This window comes from Fulmarus glacialis, unplaced genomic scaffold (assembly GCF_000690835.1).
Source record: "Fulmarus glacialis isolate BGI_N327 unplaced genomic scaffold, ASM69083v1 scaffold3731, whole genome shotgun sequence".
Taxonomy (NCBI): Eukaryota; Metazoa; Chordata; class Aves; order Procellariiformes; family Procellariidae; genus Fulmarus; species Fulmarus glacialis.
The window spans coordinates 65513-86403 of NW_009190728.1; the positions used below are offsets into that span (position 1 = coordinate 65513).

General features: G+C 37.4%; 1 protein-coding gene across 1 annotated transcript in view; it reads left to right on the plus strand.

The window, feature by feature from the left end:
- Positions 1 to 20891, plus strand: part of OTOG (otogelin) — a 100663-nt gene that overhangs the window by 61501 nt on the left and 18271 nt on the right. Inside the window, exons 31-41 of the mRNA XM_009586323.1 lie at positions 6352 to 6469; positions 7203 to 7282; positions 7698 to 9599; positions 9849 to 10349; positions 11271 to 11542; positions 13289 to 13457; positions 14316 to 14452; positions 16258 to 16347; positions 16732 to 16915; positions 18974 to 19194; positions 20117 to 20255. Coding sequence (XP_009584618.1) covers positions 6352 to 6469; positions 7203 to 7282; positions 7698 to 9599; positions 9849 to 10349; positions 11271 to 11542; positions 13289 to 13457; positions 14316 to 14452; positions 16258 to 16347; positions 16732 to 16915; positions 18974 to 19194; positions 20117 to 20255 — 3813 coding nt within the window. The remainder of the gene's footprint in view (positions 1 to 6351; positions 6470 to 7202; positions 7283 to 7697; positions 9600 to 9848; positions 10350 to 11270; positions 11543 to 13288; positions 13458 to 14315; positions 14453 to 16257; positions 16348 to 16731; positions 16916 to 18973; positions 19195 to 20116; positions 20256 to 20891) is intronic.

A 20891-nucleotide genomic window follows, 5' to 3' on the forward strand; every position in this document is an offset into this window, starting at 1 on the left:
GTAAATGCTTTGCATATTAGATCAGAAACTCTTGAACCGGGAACAGCTATTCCTGCGGAATCAGAGGATAAATATCGGGAGCAGAATAATAGGCCCAGTAAATCCCTTTGGCCAGAAAGTTCCTCAGGAGATTTCTTCGTGCTCTGTGACGCACATTCAAAAGGAAGAATTTTCAATGACCTGATCACCACAGCAATAGATACATGTTTGTTTAAAGTCAGCTGACGAGTCACTTTTTCCAGTTTCATAGCAATAAATATTGTCACATTGAAATACTTTGACTATAAATTGCGCAGATATGATGGGCTAACACTGCAAAGTATTTTCCATGAGAAGTCACTTCAGCTTTTAAATTGAGTTATTTTCATTATACTTAGATTTGTCTGCTGTCCTGTTCCCACAAACATTTGAGGGTTTGAGTTGATAGCTGAATTTGAATATCTAGAATATACTTACAAGAAAATACATTTTGCTTTCTATGGAGAAATTATTACTGGCAATGGATTGGTGTGCATTCAGTCAAAAGAAAGAATACACTTAGTCTTACCAGATGGACAAGCACAGAGCTGTCATGTAAGAGCGATAAAGTCACATTTGAAATTGTTGGGAAATTAGTGGATGTAGGGAATTGATGATCTTTTTATCGATATAACTGCAGTTTTCTTACACTTTTTTGAAATGATGTGCTCAAGCTAGTTACCTTTTACCTTTCATAGAATTATCATAATATGCTTTACCTTTTAAAGATCACTGTGAGTTAATTTTATATATATTATAAAAATGTGACTTGCCCTATATAAATTCTGCAGCAAAGTTTGTAATAATGTTAGTTATCTGCTCTAATAGCTAACTTGCTGTAAATATAAGGCCTATCTCAGAGAGAATTTTCAGCTAAAATGAAAATCTCAAGATGCACTAAGTATATGCACACTGCACAGAGCTATTTATCAATGTTTAAGTTTGATACAGGGCATTTTTGTTTGCTTTTAATGCTTGTATCTTAATTAACTGAAACACATTCAGAAACATAGTACAAAACTGAAAATTAAATTAATTTTAATGAAAAACTTTTTTTGCAAAAGCATCTTGCATCTTAAGTCAGATTGATATTGTTGACTATTTTAACTTCAACTTACTCTTATCCATTTCCATCAGTAGAATTAATTTTCCAGAATGTCCTGTTTTACTTATAATGAGTTGCTCTTAAGTTTAATTTGATCTCGTATGCTTTGTCAGTCCAAAAGATCATGACATGGGGCCTGTGACTGGATAATGCTGAGCAACTGCTGTTGTACCTGCAAATCCCGGGTATGTCACTGAACACATCTGCTCGATAGCTCTTGGAATCAGACTGAGGTTACTGTAGAATTAGAATGTCTTTCCTATTTATACCATAAACACAAACATTTGACCTCCCTTTTTTGACTGAATAAATAGGAGGAGATTAAATAGTTACGTTAACAAGGTTATATTCATCCAACATTGTAATAGTAAACTAAAACAAAAGTATTTGAGAGGTAGATAATTATACTTTGCTTTCAGTGATGATTTTACTGGGCACAAAGTTCAATTTTTCCAGTGATATTTGCTTACATCTCTCATCACAGAAACTTAGAAGTCATGGGCAGAGTTTGTTAGTAGTTTGTGTGTGTTAAGTGGGTAGATAGGATTTCATGTTTCTAAACTTGTAACTGAGGAGATAGGCAATCTACGTTACTAAGCAGAGTTTTGCTGCCATTATAAATAGAACTAATTCTAAAGCAAATTTTGTTCCTACTAGATCTTTTGAAATCTTTGGGAAAAGTAGCAAAACAGAAAAAAATGTCAGGTGAGAATGAAAATCCAAATACTTCATTTTTTCCATTATTTTTAAAACCTTTATTTTAAATACAACCTTTTATTAACATCAGAATATTTCAAATTTTAGGGTTTTTTTTAAAGTAAATAACCATTTTTTGAGCATAGCTTGAAATTATTCATAGTATGCGTATTCTGAGAATGGCAGACTTTGTCCCTATGAGGTAAAATCAGCATAGAAAAAAAAGGCAGGATGGACTTGTGAACGGCAGGAATTGTCAACACACAAAAAAGTGGCCAAGTTACTAAGAAAGGTTGTTGTGACTCAACAGAACACCCCAGTCTATCAGTGATAAAAAATTAAAATTCTTCATTAAATGGTAGCAACTGTTGTCATTACCACAGAATTATTTTTGAAAGTCACAAAGAATGAAAATCATTAGTTACAGGGAACAAAATGCTTCTCTGATGTCCAAGCAAGTGAGAAAACAATGGAATTGGAGAATATCCTTTAATATATTCTTTGGCAACACGTATACCTGCATTCATACAAAAGCTTTCTGCAGTACTGTAACACGTCAATATGCTCAGCTCCTGTTAGGTAAAAGAATTGTGGGCTCAGCTGGCATGTCAACTGGAGTGACTGTCATCTAGGGCATAATTCACCATTTTGTGAAGGATTTGCTGTGTCACTGAACAGAAGACAAATGCTGGTAGACTTCACCAGGAGACACATGGTTATTTTCAAATGCCATGACAAATCCTTTTGAGGAACACATGCCTGATATAAGAAGCTTGACTCATTGTCTGTAAACTGTGTATCATTCTTTTGTTGTGAGTGAACTGTACTGTTGCACAGCGTACAGTAAGCTCATATTACTGGTTGCTGGAGGGGGAATTTAAGTATTAAAAAAATGGGAAGCATGTGGTGGTGGAGGTGGCAGATTAGCATCCTGGCTAGCATAAAGCATTCGTGCCATGACACTAGTGAAATCCAGAGTTTCTGAGCTGTGGTAGTTTCTGTCATGGGAATAGCATGTAGTAACAATAAAGCTGAGGTTGGTCTGGCATGGAAGTTAATGTCTAAAATCAACACAGAGAGTGAAAAGAATATTTCTCTCAGTTTAGGGAGAGGTATGCTTGAATGGCTTTAAAGCACTTTGTTACTGCTTTTCCTTATACCCTAATGATTGTGGGTATTTGGATCATAGTTAACATAGAGATGTACTAAAAAGAGGCAAAATTATCTATTATTTTAGCTAGGTATAGAGATACTTTATTTTTCTCTTGGCTTATCTTGAATTCACGTTAGTTCAGAACATGGCTCTGTGCCACTGTTTCTCCTCCCCTTCGTTTTCTGTCTAATTTCTATTTAGTCTAAACTTTTTAAACAGGAACTGCATCTTGCTGTGGTTTTTTTTTTTTTTTTTTTTACAGTGGCTGGCACAGTCAATCAGCTAGGTCTTTGGGCTGCTTAGGCATTCCAGAAGTGATGCTGCCAATAGTGAAAACTTTAAATATGATGAATGACTGAACTGACATTCTCCTAATGCTGGAAAGGCATTTTCCCATAATTTGTAATAAAGCACAGATTTCACTATATCTCATGGGTTTACTGAGACATACTGAAAACTTTTGAGATACTGGAAACCAATTCATGCAATATATTCAACTCTTGCTGTGGTGATTTGGTCAGTTCTTTTATGTAATTTACACACTAAAAAACCTGATACAGCTTGGCCTGGCATACTCAATTCTCTAAAATCCCTTGACTGGAAAATTAAATGTCCATTGGTTCTACAGCTCTTTGAAAACAATTTTTACAACCAGGTTAATGAATTCATCTGTTGTCCATACTTGTTTCTGCAGAAGTAGAGGCAAAATTTGCAGACAAGCATGACTTTGTTCATTCTTGACTGAAAGTGGTATTTGTGAACCACTCAACAAATGCTATGCGGTTATGTAGAAATTCGCCCTATTTCCTACCAAGGCATGCAACACCAGCAAACTCTGTGAACTTTATCTGTAGCAAAGCTTGAGGAAAATGTGGCAATCATTTCATAAAAGTCTAAGTATATTTGGAGAATGGGAGATGGTATGTTAATCCCAGCACTTGGAAGTGTTAATTCACAATCACTGTTCTGCTAAATGGAGAAACTAACATTCTTCGTCAGGTTACAGTATGTGTTCTGCAAAGCTTCTGCCTTTATTGTGCTTGAAACTCCTACTGTGATTAATGGTGAGGTTTGTGGCAAGAGTTAAAAGTAACACATCTGTCTCTGTATTTAATCTAGGGTTGTCTGAAAATGAGATTTCCTAGATTCCACTCGGATATTCTGTTATTGCTGGTTATTACTACTGTTGGTGATTGCCTGTGCCAACAGGTCTCTGATGTGTTCTGTCTTTTTGTCACGTATCTTCTTCTTTTGTCCTTAAACCTTACCACTCTGATCTGTCAGTGCATACAAAACCCCATACATCAGTCAGCAAAATGTATGGACATAATTCCCTTCCTCCATTAGATTTAAGCAACTTAAGTTGGTTTCACTAGAAGGGGTCACAGAAGAATTCGGTGACTTGTACTTAGCTTTTTGTGGGAATGTAACTTTTATAAATGCATTTGTTACTGTTGTAAGAATCATGTTTTCAAAAGCAGTGACAAGTTACGTCCTTAGATACGAGTGACATGTAAAAACGGTAACACTAGATGGCAACATACGCACTCTTTTGTCTGAGTTTGATTTAAGAGAATGGGTAACACTAGATGGCAACATACACGCTCTTTTGTCTGAGTTTGATTTAAGAGAATCATTTGTATTAAAAAAGAAAACATTAATGATTAATAATGGCAGAGAGATAATTACCTCTAAGTGCAGATGTCCCTGAATTGCAGGAAGAACAATTTCTTAGGATCTTCATGGAAAAATTGAATGTCTCCAAGAAGATGTAAAAGAGCTACTCTTTTTGTATCTCAGTCAAGCAAAGATCAGCAAAACTTAAAAGCAAAAAGACTTCAAAAGACCAAAATGGAAACTTTTTCTACGTAGTAAGCATTTTCTTTGTGGTCATTAATGTAAACATTGTTTAAGAGCAGCTGCTCTTCGTAGGCTCTAAACAACATAGCTCTAAGATCAGGTTTATCAATCTAGAGGGGACCCATATGTTGTGATGGTGATCTTCTGTAGGCATAAATGTTGGGAAAGTGTCACTGCCCTGCCCTGCCTGCTACAGGAAGGAGCTGGGGTGGACTGTCATAGTTCAGGTACTGAAATCCAGATGTATTGTGTAAGTCATGCAGGCGTTGGTAGAGCCACTGGACTAATCTAGCATTGTGCGGGTAACCGTTCTGCGTGCAGATGGGGCAGGGCCGTAGTGAAAAAGAAAGCATGATACTGCATTTGAACATGCAAATGCATGTCACCCACATGATGATTGCCACAAATTCGTTTCTCTCAGATTTTATACTCAGTCTATTTCCTCTTTACATTAATTTTGTAAAGTTCCTGCATAATTTAATAAGCACTGGAAGTATAGCTGATCCTTATTTCTGTTTATTCTCACTTTGAAGTTTAACTCTTCCTCTGAGTTTGCATTTTGGGTTTCAATTATGTGAATTTGAAGTCTTTCAATAAACACTATCTGCGTAGATACTCTGAAGGCAGCTTGGGGTTTTGGTTTTTTTTTGTTTGTTTGTTTTTTAATTTGCCTTAGTGTTTGATTATTGTTACTATTTTGTCTGGTGAAGTATATGTTTTGAGTTAAATTTTGCAAGACTACATGTCTCATCTCATCTGAGTTGCTTTCTTCATTGTAGGAGCTGTTAGAATTTCAGTTTCAAAATGTTTTGAGGTTTCAATTAATTTCTCTTGGAGTGGCTATCTTGTACTGCTTTTGAGAAGATCAACTGTTAAGATATATTGCTTTACGGAGCCTAAATTGGCATAATTTCTGTTTACTTTATTTGGAATGGTGTTTGTTTTGGCTTTTAAAATACAATTGTATCATACAAGTTATGTACACCTTTGTGCTATATCAGCAAATTTTACACACAAAGTAAACAACTGGTATGATACATTATGTTATAAAGACTATCAGTGTATCCAATTGGTGCTTTTTATTTTAATAACAGTAATGGTACTGAATCAACATAATCTTAATTTTGTATTTTGTTGGAATAACCAAACATATGGTTTCATTGTTGATACAGTTTTTAAAACTTAAAAACAACAGCTCTAACTTGCCTGGCTTTATTTTCAAGTGATTGTAATATGCAGTAAATGTGGCTAATTCAATGTCATGTTTTATATTACAAAGAGTAAAATAGGCTGCAGAGCCAGCACTCTTTAATATACTCTGCATAAACGTAAACTGTTTTTCTATGTTTTAAAGACCTTAGCCGTTCAAAGAATATTACCAATTTTATTTGTAGAGAATACAGGTAGAAACAGTAAGAGATTTAGAGCTGCAGTGAACTTAAAGCGTGCCTCTTAGTGATATGTATCTCTGTGTGTTTCTAGAAATATATGAGAATAACAGATCTTTGTTGTTTTTCAGATGTCAAATTTAATTTTCTATCCCGTTCTGCATGTGAATGGCATTATGATGCCTGTACAAGCCCTTGTTTCAAGACATGCAGGGACCCTTTGGGAAAAAACTGTCAGGCAGTACCAAAGTAAGTATCTGCAGTTTTATGGAAAAATACGCAATTTGGATAATATACTTACGCAGCATAATAAGAATATGAGGGACCAGATGTAGGCTCAGTATAGCAGGACGGTGTTCTTGTGTAAGGAGGTAAGTGAAGGAGAAAAGAAATGGAATAAAACCTGCTGTGGCAGCTACATGAAAGTGACATTTCAGTTGTTAGGTAAGTATTGTCAGATTCTGGAATGACTAGTATATCTGTAACTTTCAAGCTGGAGGGATATTATAGAGTATTAATAAAGAGAGGTGATTACAAGTTTGTTTCAAATAGTTGTGCCCCTGCTTTTTCATTATGGCATTGCAACAGCCGTATCTGTCCTTGCCTTTTCCTCCCAATTGGAATTTCTGTTAAGTCTTGTAAAACTGGCATTTGGATTTTGATGTGTAAAAATGTTTGGCATTTCTTAAGCAATAGCATTCATTTGATGATTTCAGTGAATATTGAACCTGCGACCGTTCATTTCAAAGGCTGAGTATCGCGGAGTTCATGCTTTAGCTTAGATCTGAGTGAAAATGGAAGCCATGGCAATGACGTTTTGAAGGAGTAAACTGAGGTGGTGACATTTAGATAGGACAAGACTGTCTACTTAAAAATACTTTATAAATAAATTCTGTTTTCCTAAAATGAAATGCTCAATCCAGAAGATACTGTTCGACTAATTGTTAATACTAATTGTTATTACTAATTGTTTTTCTTTTAGAGTGGAAGGATGCATCCCTGCCTGTCCTCTCAGTATGTTGCTAGATGAAATCACTCAGAGATGCGTGTATTTTGAAGACTGTATGTTTGAAAAATTATATATATTATTTATTATACTTAGCATGTTAATTTCTTAGGCCTTTAGTCAAATTTTCAAATACCGGTGCTTAAATTTGTGTGACTATGACCTTAGTTATATGAACCTTGAGCTCACTAAACATACATTTTAGTTAAAATAATTTCACTCCTCGAAAATCCTCGAGACAAATTTTAAACTAAGAAAGATGTTCTTTCTTCATAAAACATTCCAGTAACATTAGATGTGGAGCAAATGATTTAATGAGTTTATTTAATTTGTCTATTAATTTTAGAAGTTTAAAGGCAGTTGAAAAGATCAGAGTTAATGAGTTAACATAACTTCCTTCTAGCTCTGCTATCTCCATGACTATAATTACTCACAAATTTCAGACTACTATTTACTTGTGTCTGATTTCAGGCATTGAACCTGCACATGATAGTCCACCTTTGCCACCCAGCATTCAAACACCAGCAGTTTCACACATAACATCAAGTACAAGTTTGGCAGTGATCAGTGAAGTGGTAACTTCATTTCCTGTACCTGAAGCAAAGGACATGGAAACAACACTTGCTTCAAAATTGCAACTCACTGCAACTCCAGGGAAAACTGAATTTTCAGCTGTTACATCTAATACAACACTTCCAACCATAACTTCATCATCAAATATTTCTTCACAGTCAACAGAAATGACATCTGGGAGAAGCACTACAGCAATGTCCGGGACAACAAAATCTAATGTAAGCTTGTCTTCTTCTGTTGACATTTCTCCATTGTTTCCATCTACTGTCAGGTCAGAAAGTTCCACTAAGATACAACCGATCAGTAGTAGTTCCACTAAACTATTGAGAGCTACAGAACCTCAGACAGTAACTGCTACACATGCAGTGACTACAAGCACAGAATCAGAAAGCAAACCAATTTCTCCTTTTATTTTTACTGGGACACCACTTACACTTAAGACAACAGAAATGCCAGTCAAAACTAAAATAATGGAAATATCAGAAATAGCCACAAGAACACTTCCCACAAAAGAAGCACAAGTAAAACCAGAAGGACTTACAGTATTTACACCCAGTTCATTTGAATCAATAACAGAAAAAACTACTGTGTATTTGCCCCAGTTTTCCACATCACCACCTCTGCATACGCCTTCGTATACACCACCAGTAAACCTAACAGGAACTTCAGAAGGGACAAAAATAAGCGTAGGACAGTCTTTTACCACAGTAGCTAATGTTACAGTAACATCATTTTCTCCCATGATCACTACTTTGTCTTTGTTAAAACCAGTGTCATCAGCAACGACAAAAGCAGCAATTGTTTTAACTGAACAAAGCATGAAGACTACATTTTCACCAACACCCACACCACCTATTTCATTAGGAAAGGCAATTACAGAACCTCCTATTGAAATGGTTCAACACCTGACTGGTACTGCAGAGGTACCTTTCACTACAACTCTAGGTCCAAAGACAACAACTCTGCAAACTCAAGAGAGATCATCAGAAACAACTTTGTTATCACTTACAATTCATAAAAAGGAAACTCCCAAAACAACATCTCGTGTGGAGCATATATCAAGTTCCTATTTCCGTCCATATTCACTACATCCTAGTTCTACAACTGAAAAACCCATCACTCTTTCTACAAAAAGACCTTCAGTGCCTGTTCCTACTCCTGCTTCTCCAGCTTCAGGTGAATTAAAAAAAACATTCAAAACTGTTTCAACTACAGGATATCCCTCATATATAGTTCTAAACACAACAGAGTTTGTAACTACATTATACACTAAATATCCTGTTCTGGCTGAGACTATCAGAGTGATACCTTTGTCCGTTGAGGTAACATCCAAAATAACATCCCCTTTTGAATTAGCAGCCAAGTCAACTTTGTTTTCTGGAAAAACATCTACTGAAGACAAGTCAACTCTGGTTTCAAGTACAGTGAAGACAAGCACTTCAGCCTATTCAGGTAGTGTTACCACATCAGCAATGAAAACCTCTATCTCATCAGAAGAAACCACCACAATTCCTTTTGTAGCTACAGAAAGAGAGTCAGCTCAAAGAACATCCGTCACTGGATCTCCGCTTGCTCTCCTTAGTGCAACAGAAACCACATTGTTGACAACACAGCCTGACAAATCACAAGTGGAAAGAATTACTAGCATCTCTGCTAGAAAGCCATCTGCTTTCCCTTCTTCCCCATCAAGTTCTCTAATCTCTTTAAACATTTCTCTTCCTTCACTACCCTCATATGGAAAAGAAGCATCACTGACAGCTCTCAGTCCCGTGCATACATCCCATGAAACGATCTCTTTATATCCAAGAACAACTATAGCAAAATCTATGTTACCAACAGAAAAGACCTCTCCAGTCCTGACTTTCTCTACTATAACAGAACAATCGAGTCCAATAGCGACAGTATCATATGACAAATTGTCAGGCAAAGACATTTTAAATATCACTTACGCCACATTCTCCCCATCCTCTGAATTCAGCAGTCAGCTCATAACAACCAAAAAAGTAATGACGGCCAAAGAAAAATCAACTCTATCCCCTTCTGTTGTACTTCCAGTAACAAAATCTTCTTACGCTTTCTCTACCTCTCAGTATCTAGCAGATAAATTGGTTTCTTCACCTTCTTTAACACAAATGATACTGGAAGTAACAGCCACACCAAAATATCCAGTAGAAACTAATATAGTTTCTACAGCATTGAAACCTACAGTCCGAAGTATAACAGATACGGTAAAACTTACAGCAGCTACAGCTCAGCCATCCTTTCTTCCATCTTCAGTAGGCCCCTTCTCTTGGCAGACATCTTCAGGAGATAAACTTTCAGTACAGACCACAAAGATCATGGCTATACCACATCTTTCTACTCAGAAGGCTATGGAACTTGGTCGTCAGATTTCTGAGCCTTTGACAAGCCAAAGCAGTACCCCAATCTACCAGTATCCTGCAGAAACTCTAATAAAATCCACTGGTCAGCCACAACATGACTTGAGCACAACTGAAGCTACAGTAGAATTGACTTCCTTATACCCCTTAATCATCTCATTACCTGAAGGCATTCATTCAAGTATATTGCCTTCCTCGGTAGGTCCTACACAAGTTATTTTACCAACTGAAAAAGAGTTGCATTTAACTGATTCAGTCACGCAGCCATATGTATCAGCAACTTCTGTTTTGCAGTCTACAGTCCCAATTAGAACAACAGCTGACTTGATTTTTGGCACCAGAATTCTCCCCTCCTCACCAGAAGTGCTTGCAGCTTCCTTTTCTTTAGCAACGATTAAAAAAGAAGCATTTCCTTCATTTTCCACACAAAAGGCAAGTACTGGTCTAAAATTCACATGGCAGACATCATTCACTGAATCACTTGGTTCAAGTCAAACACTTGAAACAACTACAGCTTCACCAGAATCTAAGTCAACCTCTTCATTGGTTTTGTTACCAGAAAAAACAGAAATTCCCATAATGATGGGGAGTGGGCCATCCACATCGATGGGCAAAAGTGGTACAGAGAAGACTGCAGCATTGCCTAAGCAAGTCACATTTTCAACCACCGCCTACAGTTCTGCGTTTCTAGCAAGTACAATGTTGTCAGCTATGGCCCGTTCATCAGCTGCAGCTTCAGCTTCTTCAATGATAAGTAGTACTGGGCAAAACATTAGTATTGTATCAGCGACTTCAGACAAAGCAGAAGCAGTAACAGAATCCATCACAAGCTCTGCGAAGCCCACCTATTTTTCTGTTACTTCAGAAGCAAAAGGAGCCATGCCCCTCGATACAGTAAAATCTGAAGAGCCAGAATTAACAACAGAAGTCCAAGCCGTTCATACTCAAAGTGCTACCGTTACCCCAGAAACACCTCAGACCTTTTACTCTCCATATTTCACAAATACAACTGCAGTTCCTTCTAGTGTAAGTGTATCAGTACTGTCCACTAAACATTCATTCTCTGAACCAAAACCTTTTTCTTCTATAGCTGCCTCATCGGTCAGTACTACTCAAACTTCAAAACTTGAAATACCATCTGAGGTGCAAACGCCTTCTGTGAGTTCACTGCTAACGATACCTGACCTTCCAAATGACACAACAGTTCCATCAGTTTCCTCATTTGCCTATTTATCTACCAAACCACTTTATGGCTTGACTACAACATTTTCTGATGGACTGGCAACAGCTGAAGCCGTGTCAGGAGTCACAGCATCAGCTTTTACACTGCCGAGAGAAACAGCAACTCTTCAAACTTGTACAGTAAGTAACTATAAATATTTATCTGTTTGGTTTTGAATATGTCTTGGTTACTTTTACACACTGATAAAAAAAATTGTGAGCCATACTTTGATCTCTAGGGTTTAAAATATCCGTATCAAACAGGAAGCACTATTTTCTCAATTATATCTGTAACTTTGGATGATTTCATTGCGCATAACGGTCTTCTTAAGTGCTATAATACACTGTGTTTTGGGTCTCAGTTTTCTGAGTGTGACTGTTACAAGAATGGTTTTTTGGCAAAATATGATGCTTCATATTGTTCAATGGCAGTTTTTTGTCATGTTGCCCTCCTGAAAGTATGTCTTTGCAGAGAACCCTGTTATTCCTACTTGTGCCTTTCCATGCTTTTCCTTCTCAACTTCTTTTAATGTAAAGTTAAAAATTCAATAATGCTGTTCTCTGCTTTACAACAGGACGGTAGTTTTAAACTGTCCTCAGAACGTGTTGCAAATGAGTGGTTTAGAGGCCGCTTAAAGAATCACCGTCAAAGGTATTAGCAGAAAGTGATTTTAACAGAGATTCATAAAAGCACGACTTAACAGAGTTCGATGGCAAGGTTCACTCTATTACTTACTACGCGGATAAAGTATACAAAGTAAAATCATGTTAGAATTGAGTTGGAATAATTTATACAGAGGCCGAGGACGAAAAAGGGTAAGGGCGACCCTCCCGTTGAGTCATGAGGTTCAGAGAAGACTCCCTTGCTCTCTAAACTCTGATGGAGCTTAGGTGCAGCTGGATCCCATCTTAGTCTCAGACTTGGACAATGGTTTATGTCTAAGGGATTATATGTATTTAGCAGCAGTCTAAGGTTCATTTGCAGTTTTAAGGTGGATCACAAGATTTTAGTGGCACTTAATCATTAACTGATTTAACCTTTACAAAGTTGTTAGAGTCTACCACAATTACGACAGTGACTTAATTGCAGATTATGCTTACTATTAGTTCACAGACGCACACACAGAGAAATATATATAAATGTACAAAGGGTACCTGTTAAAAATTCCCCTCAAGTTCAGTCAAGAAATATTCATGTCAAATGTCTTGGCATTTCTCAATGGGCAAGGGTTAAGCCTCGAGAAGTGAAGGGTTTCAGCCCAGATCCCGTCATCAGCTTTTGGCAATGGTCCTCCGAATATCGCAGACTCGAGAGGTTGCGAGCTCTGGGAGACATCCCACTCAGAGGGAGATGCTGGGCGCAGCCCGCTGTGGTCCAGGAGAGCTCAGAGGGTCTCCCTTAGGACCACTGTAGGTTTGCAAGATGATTGGCTTTTAGTCATCCGTAAATTTCCATCCTGGCCACAGTCCTAGGTGGTAGTTACTAAAAAATTCTCAAGGTTTCAGTGTTGTTCCACTTGAGCTACGACTCGGATAAGATGACACCTGGGCCGGTCAGTAGGAGTATGTTCCCAGCCTCCGCTATGCAGAGTTTCTGATACAGTCAAGGAGCGCTCAACCGCCAGACTCAGTATACCAATGCCAAGGTTTCACGGGAATTTCTGAGATTAACAAGCGGCCCAGGAGCGGGGGAGGTGAATGCACTACCACAGAATGGTCAGGTTTTCAAAGGTGCTTTTCACTTGTAGCTTCCATCAGTGCTATGGGGATTCATAAATATTCTGTACCTGAAGAATGTGAGCCCCTTTTTTGAGCAAATACTCTGCAATATTGTGATACTAGCTTGGTAAGAGTGGTAACCTGTGTCTTTTATTAAATATGCCTTAGCCAATCACAGAGAATGAGTGCATAAAACACATTTGCTTGGATGGACAACTGATCCAAGTTAATAAGTCGCAGAACTGCCCGTACAATGCAACTCAACCCAGCTGTGGAGTTTTAGGATTTGCTACTCAAATGAATGGTGACAAATGCTGCCCAAAGTGGGAATGTGCATGTAAGTTTTAATTATGCAGTACTTTTGAAGTTAATTTAGGTAACAATTTAATGCATGCGTAAGAAGGCTAAGAACTGATGCTTCTATACCATGGCATAGAAATCAAAGATGCATATTGTACAGGTTACTCATTATCTAATGCAATTTATAATTCTAGTTTTACATCCAGGGAAATGAAATCAAAATGCTCCTTTAATGTAGGATATTCCTCTAACCCAGCTTTAGGTATCTGCAGTAGACATATCTAGGTCTGACTTAGACCCATCTTGTCTTCTGTCTAATCAGAGGACACCTAGTCAATATAGTCGGTGGATTTTTTGGTTCATCTTGTATCTACTTCAGGGTGAGAAGATTCCCTAGACTCTGTTAACTAGCTCTGCTAACAGTTTGGAGACTCTGGAAGCATAGCTGTACTGTAGTTACTCCCATCAATTACGTAGAATTGGGCAGGAAGAATCCAAACCTTAAAAAAATTCAGATTAGTCCGTAAAAGCAAAGAAAGGATGCAGAGATAAGCAATGCATATTTCTGCTTATGTTCTATAGTTTGAAATAACTAGGAGTAGAACTCCAAGCCCTTTGAAACGCAAAAGCTTTAGCAGTAAGACTGGGAAGAAGGAAATAACTGATTGCAGAGGCCTGCAGGTTGTCCCACTGAAATATGCAGGATTTGACTCTGTTGTCCATTTACAGAGGTGCAACAGTATCAAATACAGTTGAAAATATGTGCTGCATATATGAAACTCTAGTAAGCTAGTTATCTTATAAAATTTATTGTTTTATCTTCATATTTTGTAATATTTACAGAAATCCTAAAATAAGTTAGAAAAAACATTTAATTTATTTTTATTTTTCTTAGGTCGTTGCACAATTTTCTCTGATCTGAGCATTGTAACCTATGACGGAAATCATTTGGCTTTATTCAAAGAGGCATCCTACGTTATTAGTCAAACTCAAGATGAAACTATAACTATCCATGTCCTTGACTGTAGAATGGTAACTAACATTTATTAGCTAACAAATGGTGTTCAGTATTGCTAATAAGATGTATCTTAAAAGAAAGAGCATAGTAATACTACATTGTTGTGGTTAATTATTCACTTCTGTGCAATATCTATGAATTGTACTTGCACTTTACAACACTTATGAATTGTATAGCACTTTATCACCTGACTGTATATGCGTAGTTCCTTCTGAAACAGCTGGAAGGTGAGAGGTAGGTCCATGTTATCTTATTATATGTGTAAAATAGGCAAAGTTGTGAGAGATTAAGTGGATATACATTTATTAGTCACTTCTGTGAATGCCATCATGTAGTAAGTACCACCGTAGTGTACCAGTGTGCCACCAGTGTATTTCAGTGCATGATTTCTTTATCTATGTTCGTATGGAGAAACTTGCACTGGAAACACCAATCTTCAGAGCCATAAAAGACTGTAGGATCATCAGACTAAATTAGACTACCCTGTGCATTCCAAGTCTCTGACAGGGGCAAATACTTGTTGTTACAGAGAGGGAAGAGAGAAACCCTAATGGGTATCCTGTGTAATGTGTAGTGTAGATTGTCTTTATGTCATGAAGAGTTAATTTCTCTTGAGCCTTTACAAAACTCTTAAAACTCCAGTCTTTTCTATGAAAGCTAGGTCCATGTAAATGTCCATCACAAAGTTTGGTCTCAAGTAGTACCTTATGGAAGTTAATTCCAGAAGCTCAATATGATTGATATGAAAAAGGAGATCTGTTTATGGCTTTCAGATTTGTTTTTCTGTTGCATTCAGTGCTTTCTGTGTTGTTCAGCACCTTGTAGCTCGGGAAATATGCATGTATTTCTGATTCATTTCTTTTGTACTTGTGGTTTAACCTGGCAGGCTTAACATTATACAACCGCTTGCTCACTTCCCCCCCCCGCCCCCGCCACGCCCCAGTGGAATGGGGAGAGAATTGGAAAAAAAAAAGTAAAATTTGTGGATTGAGATAAAGATAGTCTAACAGAACAGAAAAGGAAGGGGAAGTAATAATAAAAATAATAATAATAACGGTGATAGAATATACAAAATGAGTGATGCACTATGCAATTGCTTACTATCCGCTGGCCGATGCCCAGCCATTACCCAAGCAGTGGTCGCTGCTTCCCAGACCGTGCCTCCTAGTTTATATACTGAGCATGATATCATATGGTATGGAATACCCCGCTGGCCAGTTGGGTTGGCTGTCCTGGCTATGCTCCCTCCCAGCCTCTTGTGCACCTGGCAGAGCATGGGAAGCTGAAAAGTCCTTGACCAGCATAAGCAACAACTAAAACATCAGTGTGTTATCAATATTATTCTCATCCTAAATCCAAAACACAGCACTATACCAGCTACGAGGAAGAAAATTAACTCTATCCCAGCCAAAACCAGGGTAGTACTGTTCATATATCATACAGATTTATTATTCCCAATCTCGTTCTTGCACACCTTCAGATATGTAGTTCATATTTTTCGGTGTCCAAAACAGCTAGTCCGCCATGTATTTTTTTTCCTGAAAACCTTTATTTCTGTTGTAATTTCAAGATTGGGTGATACAACACAGTTGCTGAACACAATGAGATCATAATATTTTGTTTGTTTATTTTGCCAGAATGCTATACAGATGAACTTTGTAGTCCAGACTTGAAACTACAATCAGCAGCAGTTTTCCTCTCTTAAAAATATACCCCCAAAAAATCCTTAATGTCCCAGTACCTAAATACAATAAGCAGCTAATGTATAAAGATTTTGCACATCATGACTATGGTTGATGTATTTTTGCTTTCTCCACAGAGTAATTCAAATTCAACTTCATTGTGCCTGGCAATGTTGAATTTAACCTATGTATCAAAACAAATTATTATCAATCGTTTAAGTAGAAAAGTAAGTATTTTGAGGGTTTGTTTTTCTTTGCCTTTTAGATAGCATCTTACTTCTGTAATCAACTTCCTCATCATGTGGATACTGAAGATTAGAGTAGGATACAATAGGTAATATAATTCCTTGTTCCAACTTTGTAATTAGTAAACTGCTTGTAAATTCAAAGAGTCAAACTGTGAGACAAGTACAGTTAATGAGGTAAATCACAGAGCAAGGCACATAAAACTGTGTTAGTCTCTTTAGTACCCATATTATCTTTGTGGAGGTGAGCCTGACTTCTTTTGAAATTAGTTATGAGTTAGATTCCTAAGCTGTCAGTATCTGGCCTTAGTTCTACCTACAGCACTTGGTACCTGACATTTAACCTCTTTCGTATGTGTATTTTAGATAACAGTAAATTCAAGATTTGCTTGGCCTACTGTTAGAAAATACGGGTACAAAGTCGAGGATTCGGGCTTCAAGTATGCAGTTGAGACCCCAACAAAAATCAGAATTCAGTGGTTTCACAACACAGGGGTGATGATTATTGAGTCTAATAGTACCAGAGAACCAAGAGCTTTGGGACTATGTGGTAAGTATAGAGTAGCATAAGAAATAAAGGCATTCAGATGCTTTGCTAGGGAAGCACATTCTCCTAATTATTTAAACTATCTTTTGCAGGATCTGGCCCAAAAGAGTTATTGCAGATCATTGCAAAGTTGGAGATACTATGAAAATGAAATTATTATTAATTTTGTTAATTGTTGAAATGATGTTTGATACGTATCCATGTAATCACTTCTTACCCATAGTGTTGCTTCTGACTGTAACCTGGTTGAATCACAGGCGTAATTGCTGTAACCAAACCCAAATAAGTAAGTCAGGCATAAATCCATAATGTCAAATAAGGTCATTTACAGATTTAGTGTTTGATATCTATCTGATAGGAAGCGATATGTGCTATTTTCAGTTTCTAAAGGTCAGAATTCATAGGAAATGTTAACTTGAGAGAACTAACCTTGGTTTATCTGTTGGAGGAAATAGTTCAGAGGGGATTTCTTAATAGTAATGGGTGAAATAACCATCATGTTGCACTCTGTTAAGTCTGCTCAATAGTTTCACATAGTTTGTTTCTTTCTAAAAAACATAGCTTTGAATAAGCTGTTGGTGCTATAGCTTTTGCAAGCATGTATTTGTTGATGTAAATCCCTACTCTGACATCTGAATCTGTAAATTTATCTGCTGTAAATTGGAGCTGGAAACCAGGGTTACAGAGTTCATATAATTACAGTGGATATCTTTCCAGTTTCAGAAAGGGCAAATGCCTGTAGCTCAGTATCAAATACCAGTGATAGCTCAGTCCAGTTCCAAGGCCTGCAGACAGTAATGTGCTTCTTGCAAAGGAAGAGGGTTTGAATTTACTGCCATTTTGAAATTGGATTATTATCTGTAATTTGCCCTAACTTTTGTTTTCAATATCATTCTTGCTGTGTTTGGCTAATTGTTACTGTAATTAGATCAAACAGAAACAAGAAAGTAAAGACTGTATTTTTTAGTAAGCCTGGTTCAAGTTATCCTGAAAGTCTCTTTTGCCTTTACCTGTTTGATTACTGTCATAGGGAGAACTGGGAACATTATGTTCCTGGTTTACAAGGCGCTTTAACTAGATGACAACACATTACGGTGGATGGTGTTCCAAGTACAACTTCTTCAGAGAATGTGCTGTGTTTTTCTGGTGTTCATCTCTGATGGGGATTCTCTGCATAAATCTGCCTGCACAGTGCTGTCTGGTGCGACTTACCAGAGCCTGCTTTAAATGAGCTGGTTGTACTGCATCTTTTCAGGATAAATTAATCTACCCTGATCTCCTGTGCTTTCTGTATTTGAGCTTTCTCAGATGTCTTTTGGCTGAACTGCAGTATTGGTAGGTCCTGATTTCTCAGCTTCATGGAAATCATAAAACTGAAGGCACTATTGCATTTTTGTAGCAGCAAGCATCCCTTGGAGAACGATCTTTGTCAGAGACAACACTGTCTTTTACAGTGGAAGGATCAGGCAAACGTGGCAACTGGTGAAGAGCTGGTGTGGGACATGAGGGATGTGGGAAGGGAACATGGACATTTCTGTAGCAAAACTGGTGAAAGAGAGTGCAAACATGTCAATTTTAGCTGCAACCAGATCCTGCCAAGCCAAATGTGAAGCCTTAGTTTTGCTGTTAAGTCTCCTTGTCAATGTGTAAGAGAAGTGGTGGAAAAAGATATCCGAGACATAACAGCAATCCTTTGAAGTCTCTCAGAACCAATAGTACTTCCTATTCGTGTTGCATAGACTCACAGCCTCAACTGAGCAACTGAGAGGGTGAAGCTTGTGTGCCATAGTTGGGCTCCCTGAACAGCTCTTTGATATGCAGTAGATTTCCTTTCACCCATCTTAATTCATAGCTGCATCTTTACTTTTGCTTTGCTTAATTTGTCTGAATTTTGTGTGTTTGGATCCTACTAGAGACTTGCCACATCTGTTGTGGGTTGTGATACTGTCATGTTGTTTCAGTTTTTTAAAAGCTATTTACTTGTTTGAATATGCCACTTCAAACATACTTCAGAATGAACTGTGTGGTGTTAACCTGCTTTTTTCTTCTGGTAATACACAGGCTTTTGTGATAGAAGCTTGGAAAATGACCTGATGCTACCCAACAGGACAGTTTTAAGCAAAAGTGATGCTCCATCAACTTTTATAGACAGCTGGCAAGTGCCAGACACGTTAAAGTATGTTGGAGAAGACAGGCATCAGGAAACTAATTGCTCAGTCATGGACTGTTCAGAGTGCTTAAGACTGGTGTTGAACCAGACCTTCAGCAGCTGTCATCCTTACGTATGTTAACTATTTTGGAAGCTTACATTTTGAGAGAGATGCAGTTCTGATATAACTTTGTATACTTGATAATTTCATTAACATGAAACTACATGTAACCACATCTGTGGAATGAGGTAGATAATTTTTTGTATCTACAGTTGCAAGGTAAAAATAATTGAAGGCTATGCCAGCTTGACAGGGGAGTTGCAATAAGCAACTAATGCTTTCAGAATTCATAATATGTCTGTGTTAGTTTTGACAATACTATCTCATTTATAAGTCAGTCCCAGCTAATTCAACTGTATCAATATGATGTAGAGCAAAGTAGAATAAAATAGTTTTAGGATTTAATTAATCCTTAAATGTTCAGTAATTTAACAAGTTCCAGATCGCAGTAGGTAATCTGAGAGCCTGCATTCTCAAAGGCTCTAGAGACAAGGAGTTCCAGCTTAGAGAGATGAGAGTGTAGAACAGACCATTTAAAGCAAACCTAAAGCAAATAACAAACTCACAGTGTGCAAATAAAGTATGTATTTGTGCTCATATGAGTACATTTACCATTTCACCTTTTGTATATTGCTGAGTTTGATGAAGAGGAGGCCAAAAATAGACAAAAACATAGAGGTAAGAAAGAACAAGGAGCAATGAGTAATTATGCCTTCTATTGGAAAAACTGTGTTAGCTCTTGCCTTGGCACTTACAAGAGATGAAACTGAGGAGTATAAGGATGTCTTACATTTTTTTCAACATTCAGGAAGCCTTACTTGTAAATTCTAGTAGAGTCTCTTTGTACACCAAGGAAGGCTGGTAGCCTCTTGCTTACTGTGAACCAAGAACTTCAGGCTTCATTGTTTGTAGCTGATATTTGAAAAGGTCAGTCTGTTTCCTACCTAGCAGGGTCTCTATGAAGGTGCAATATTTTTTATTTTTTCTTTATTAGGTTCCACCTGAGCTATTCTGTAATATATGGGTTCAAGACACTGAGTACATTCAAAATCCATGCATTTCGCTGGCTGCCTATGTGGCAATGTGCAACAAATTTAATATTTGTATAGAATGGAGGAGCTCTGATTACTGCCGTAAGTATTCTGCATGTGTGTGTACCTCTAGTTCACAGAGACAAAATTTGCCTAATATAACTGTTACTGTAAGTTGAAAATACCAATGCTCCTTGAGTCCTCACATACTTTGGAAGTCATTATTGAGATAATAGATTCAGCATTTTTTTATTATACAATTCAAAGCAGTGTGCAAAAGGAATCAGGATCATTATAGCCATTTCACAGATGGAAAAGGTAAGCTAAAGAACCTTGCTCAGAAGTCTACTTCTGACTTACAATGTACTTAACTGTAGAAGTCAAATCTTACTTGCAATGTAGTGTTCATTTCTCTTAGCCACTTTCCACTGATAAAACCAAAACACAACAGAATTGGTTGTAGAAAGGAGGAAGCCACAGAAAGTTCTGTGGTACTCTGAATTGGCGGTCTGCTTGATGCTGCTCCAGAAAGCTATGTCTTTGGAGAAAGGATTATAGAAATGAAACACCTTTGAGATTAGATGGAAAGTAGGGAGTAAAACCTGAGAGCTAGAGTATCCTGGCAGAAGTCATCTCCCATAGCAACATACTAAAATGTAAGACCAAATGGGATCTGTAGTTGTCAGTAAATAGAAAATTTGGATTACAGCATTTCTTTCTGCTGTCAATGATCGCCTA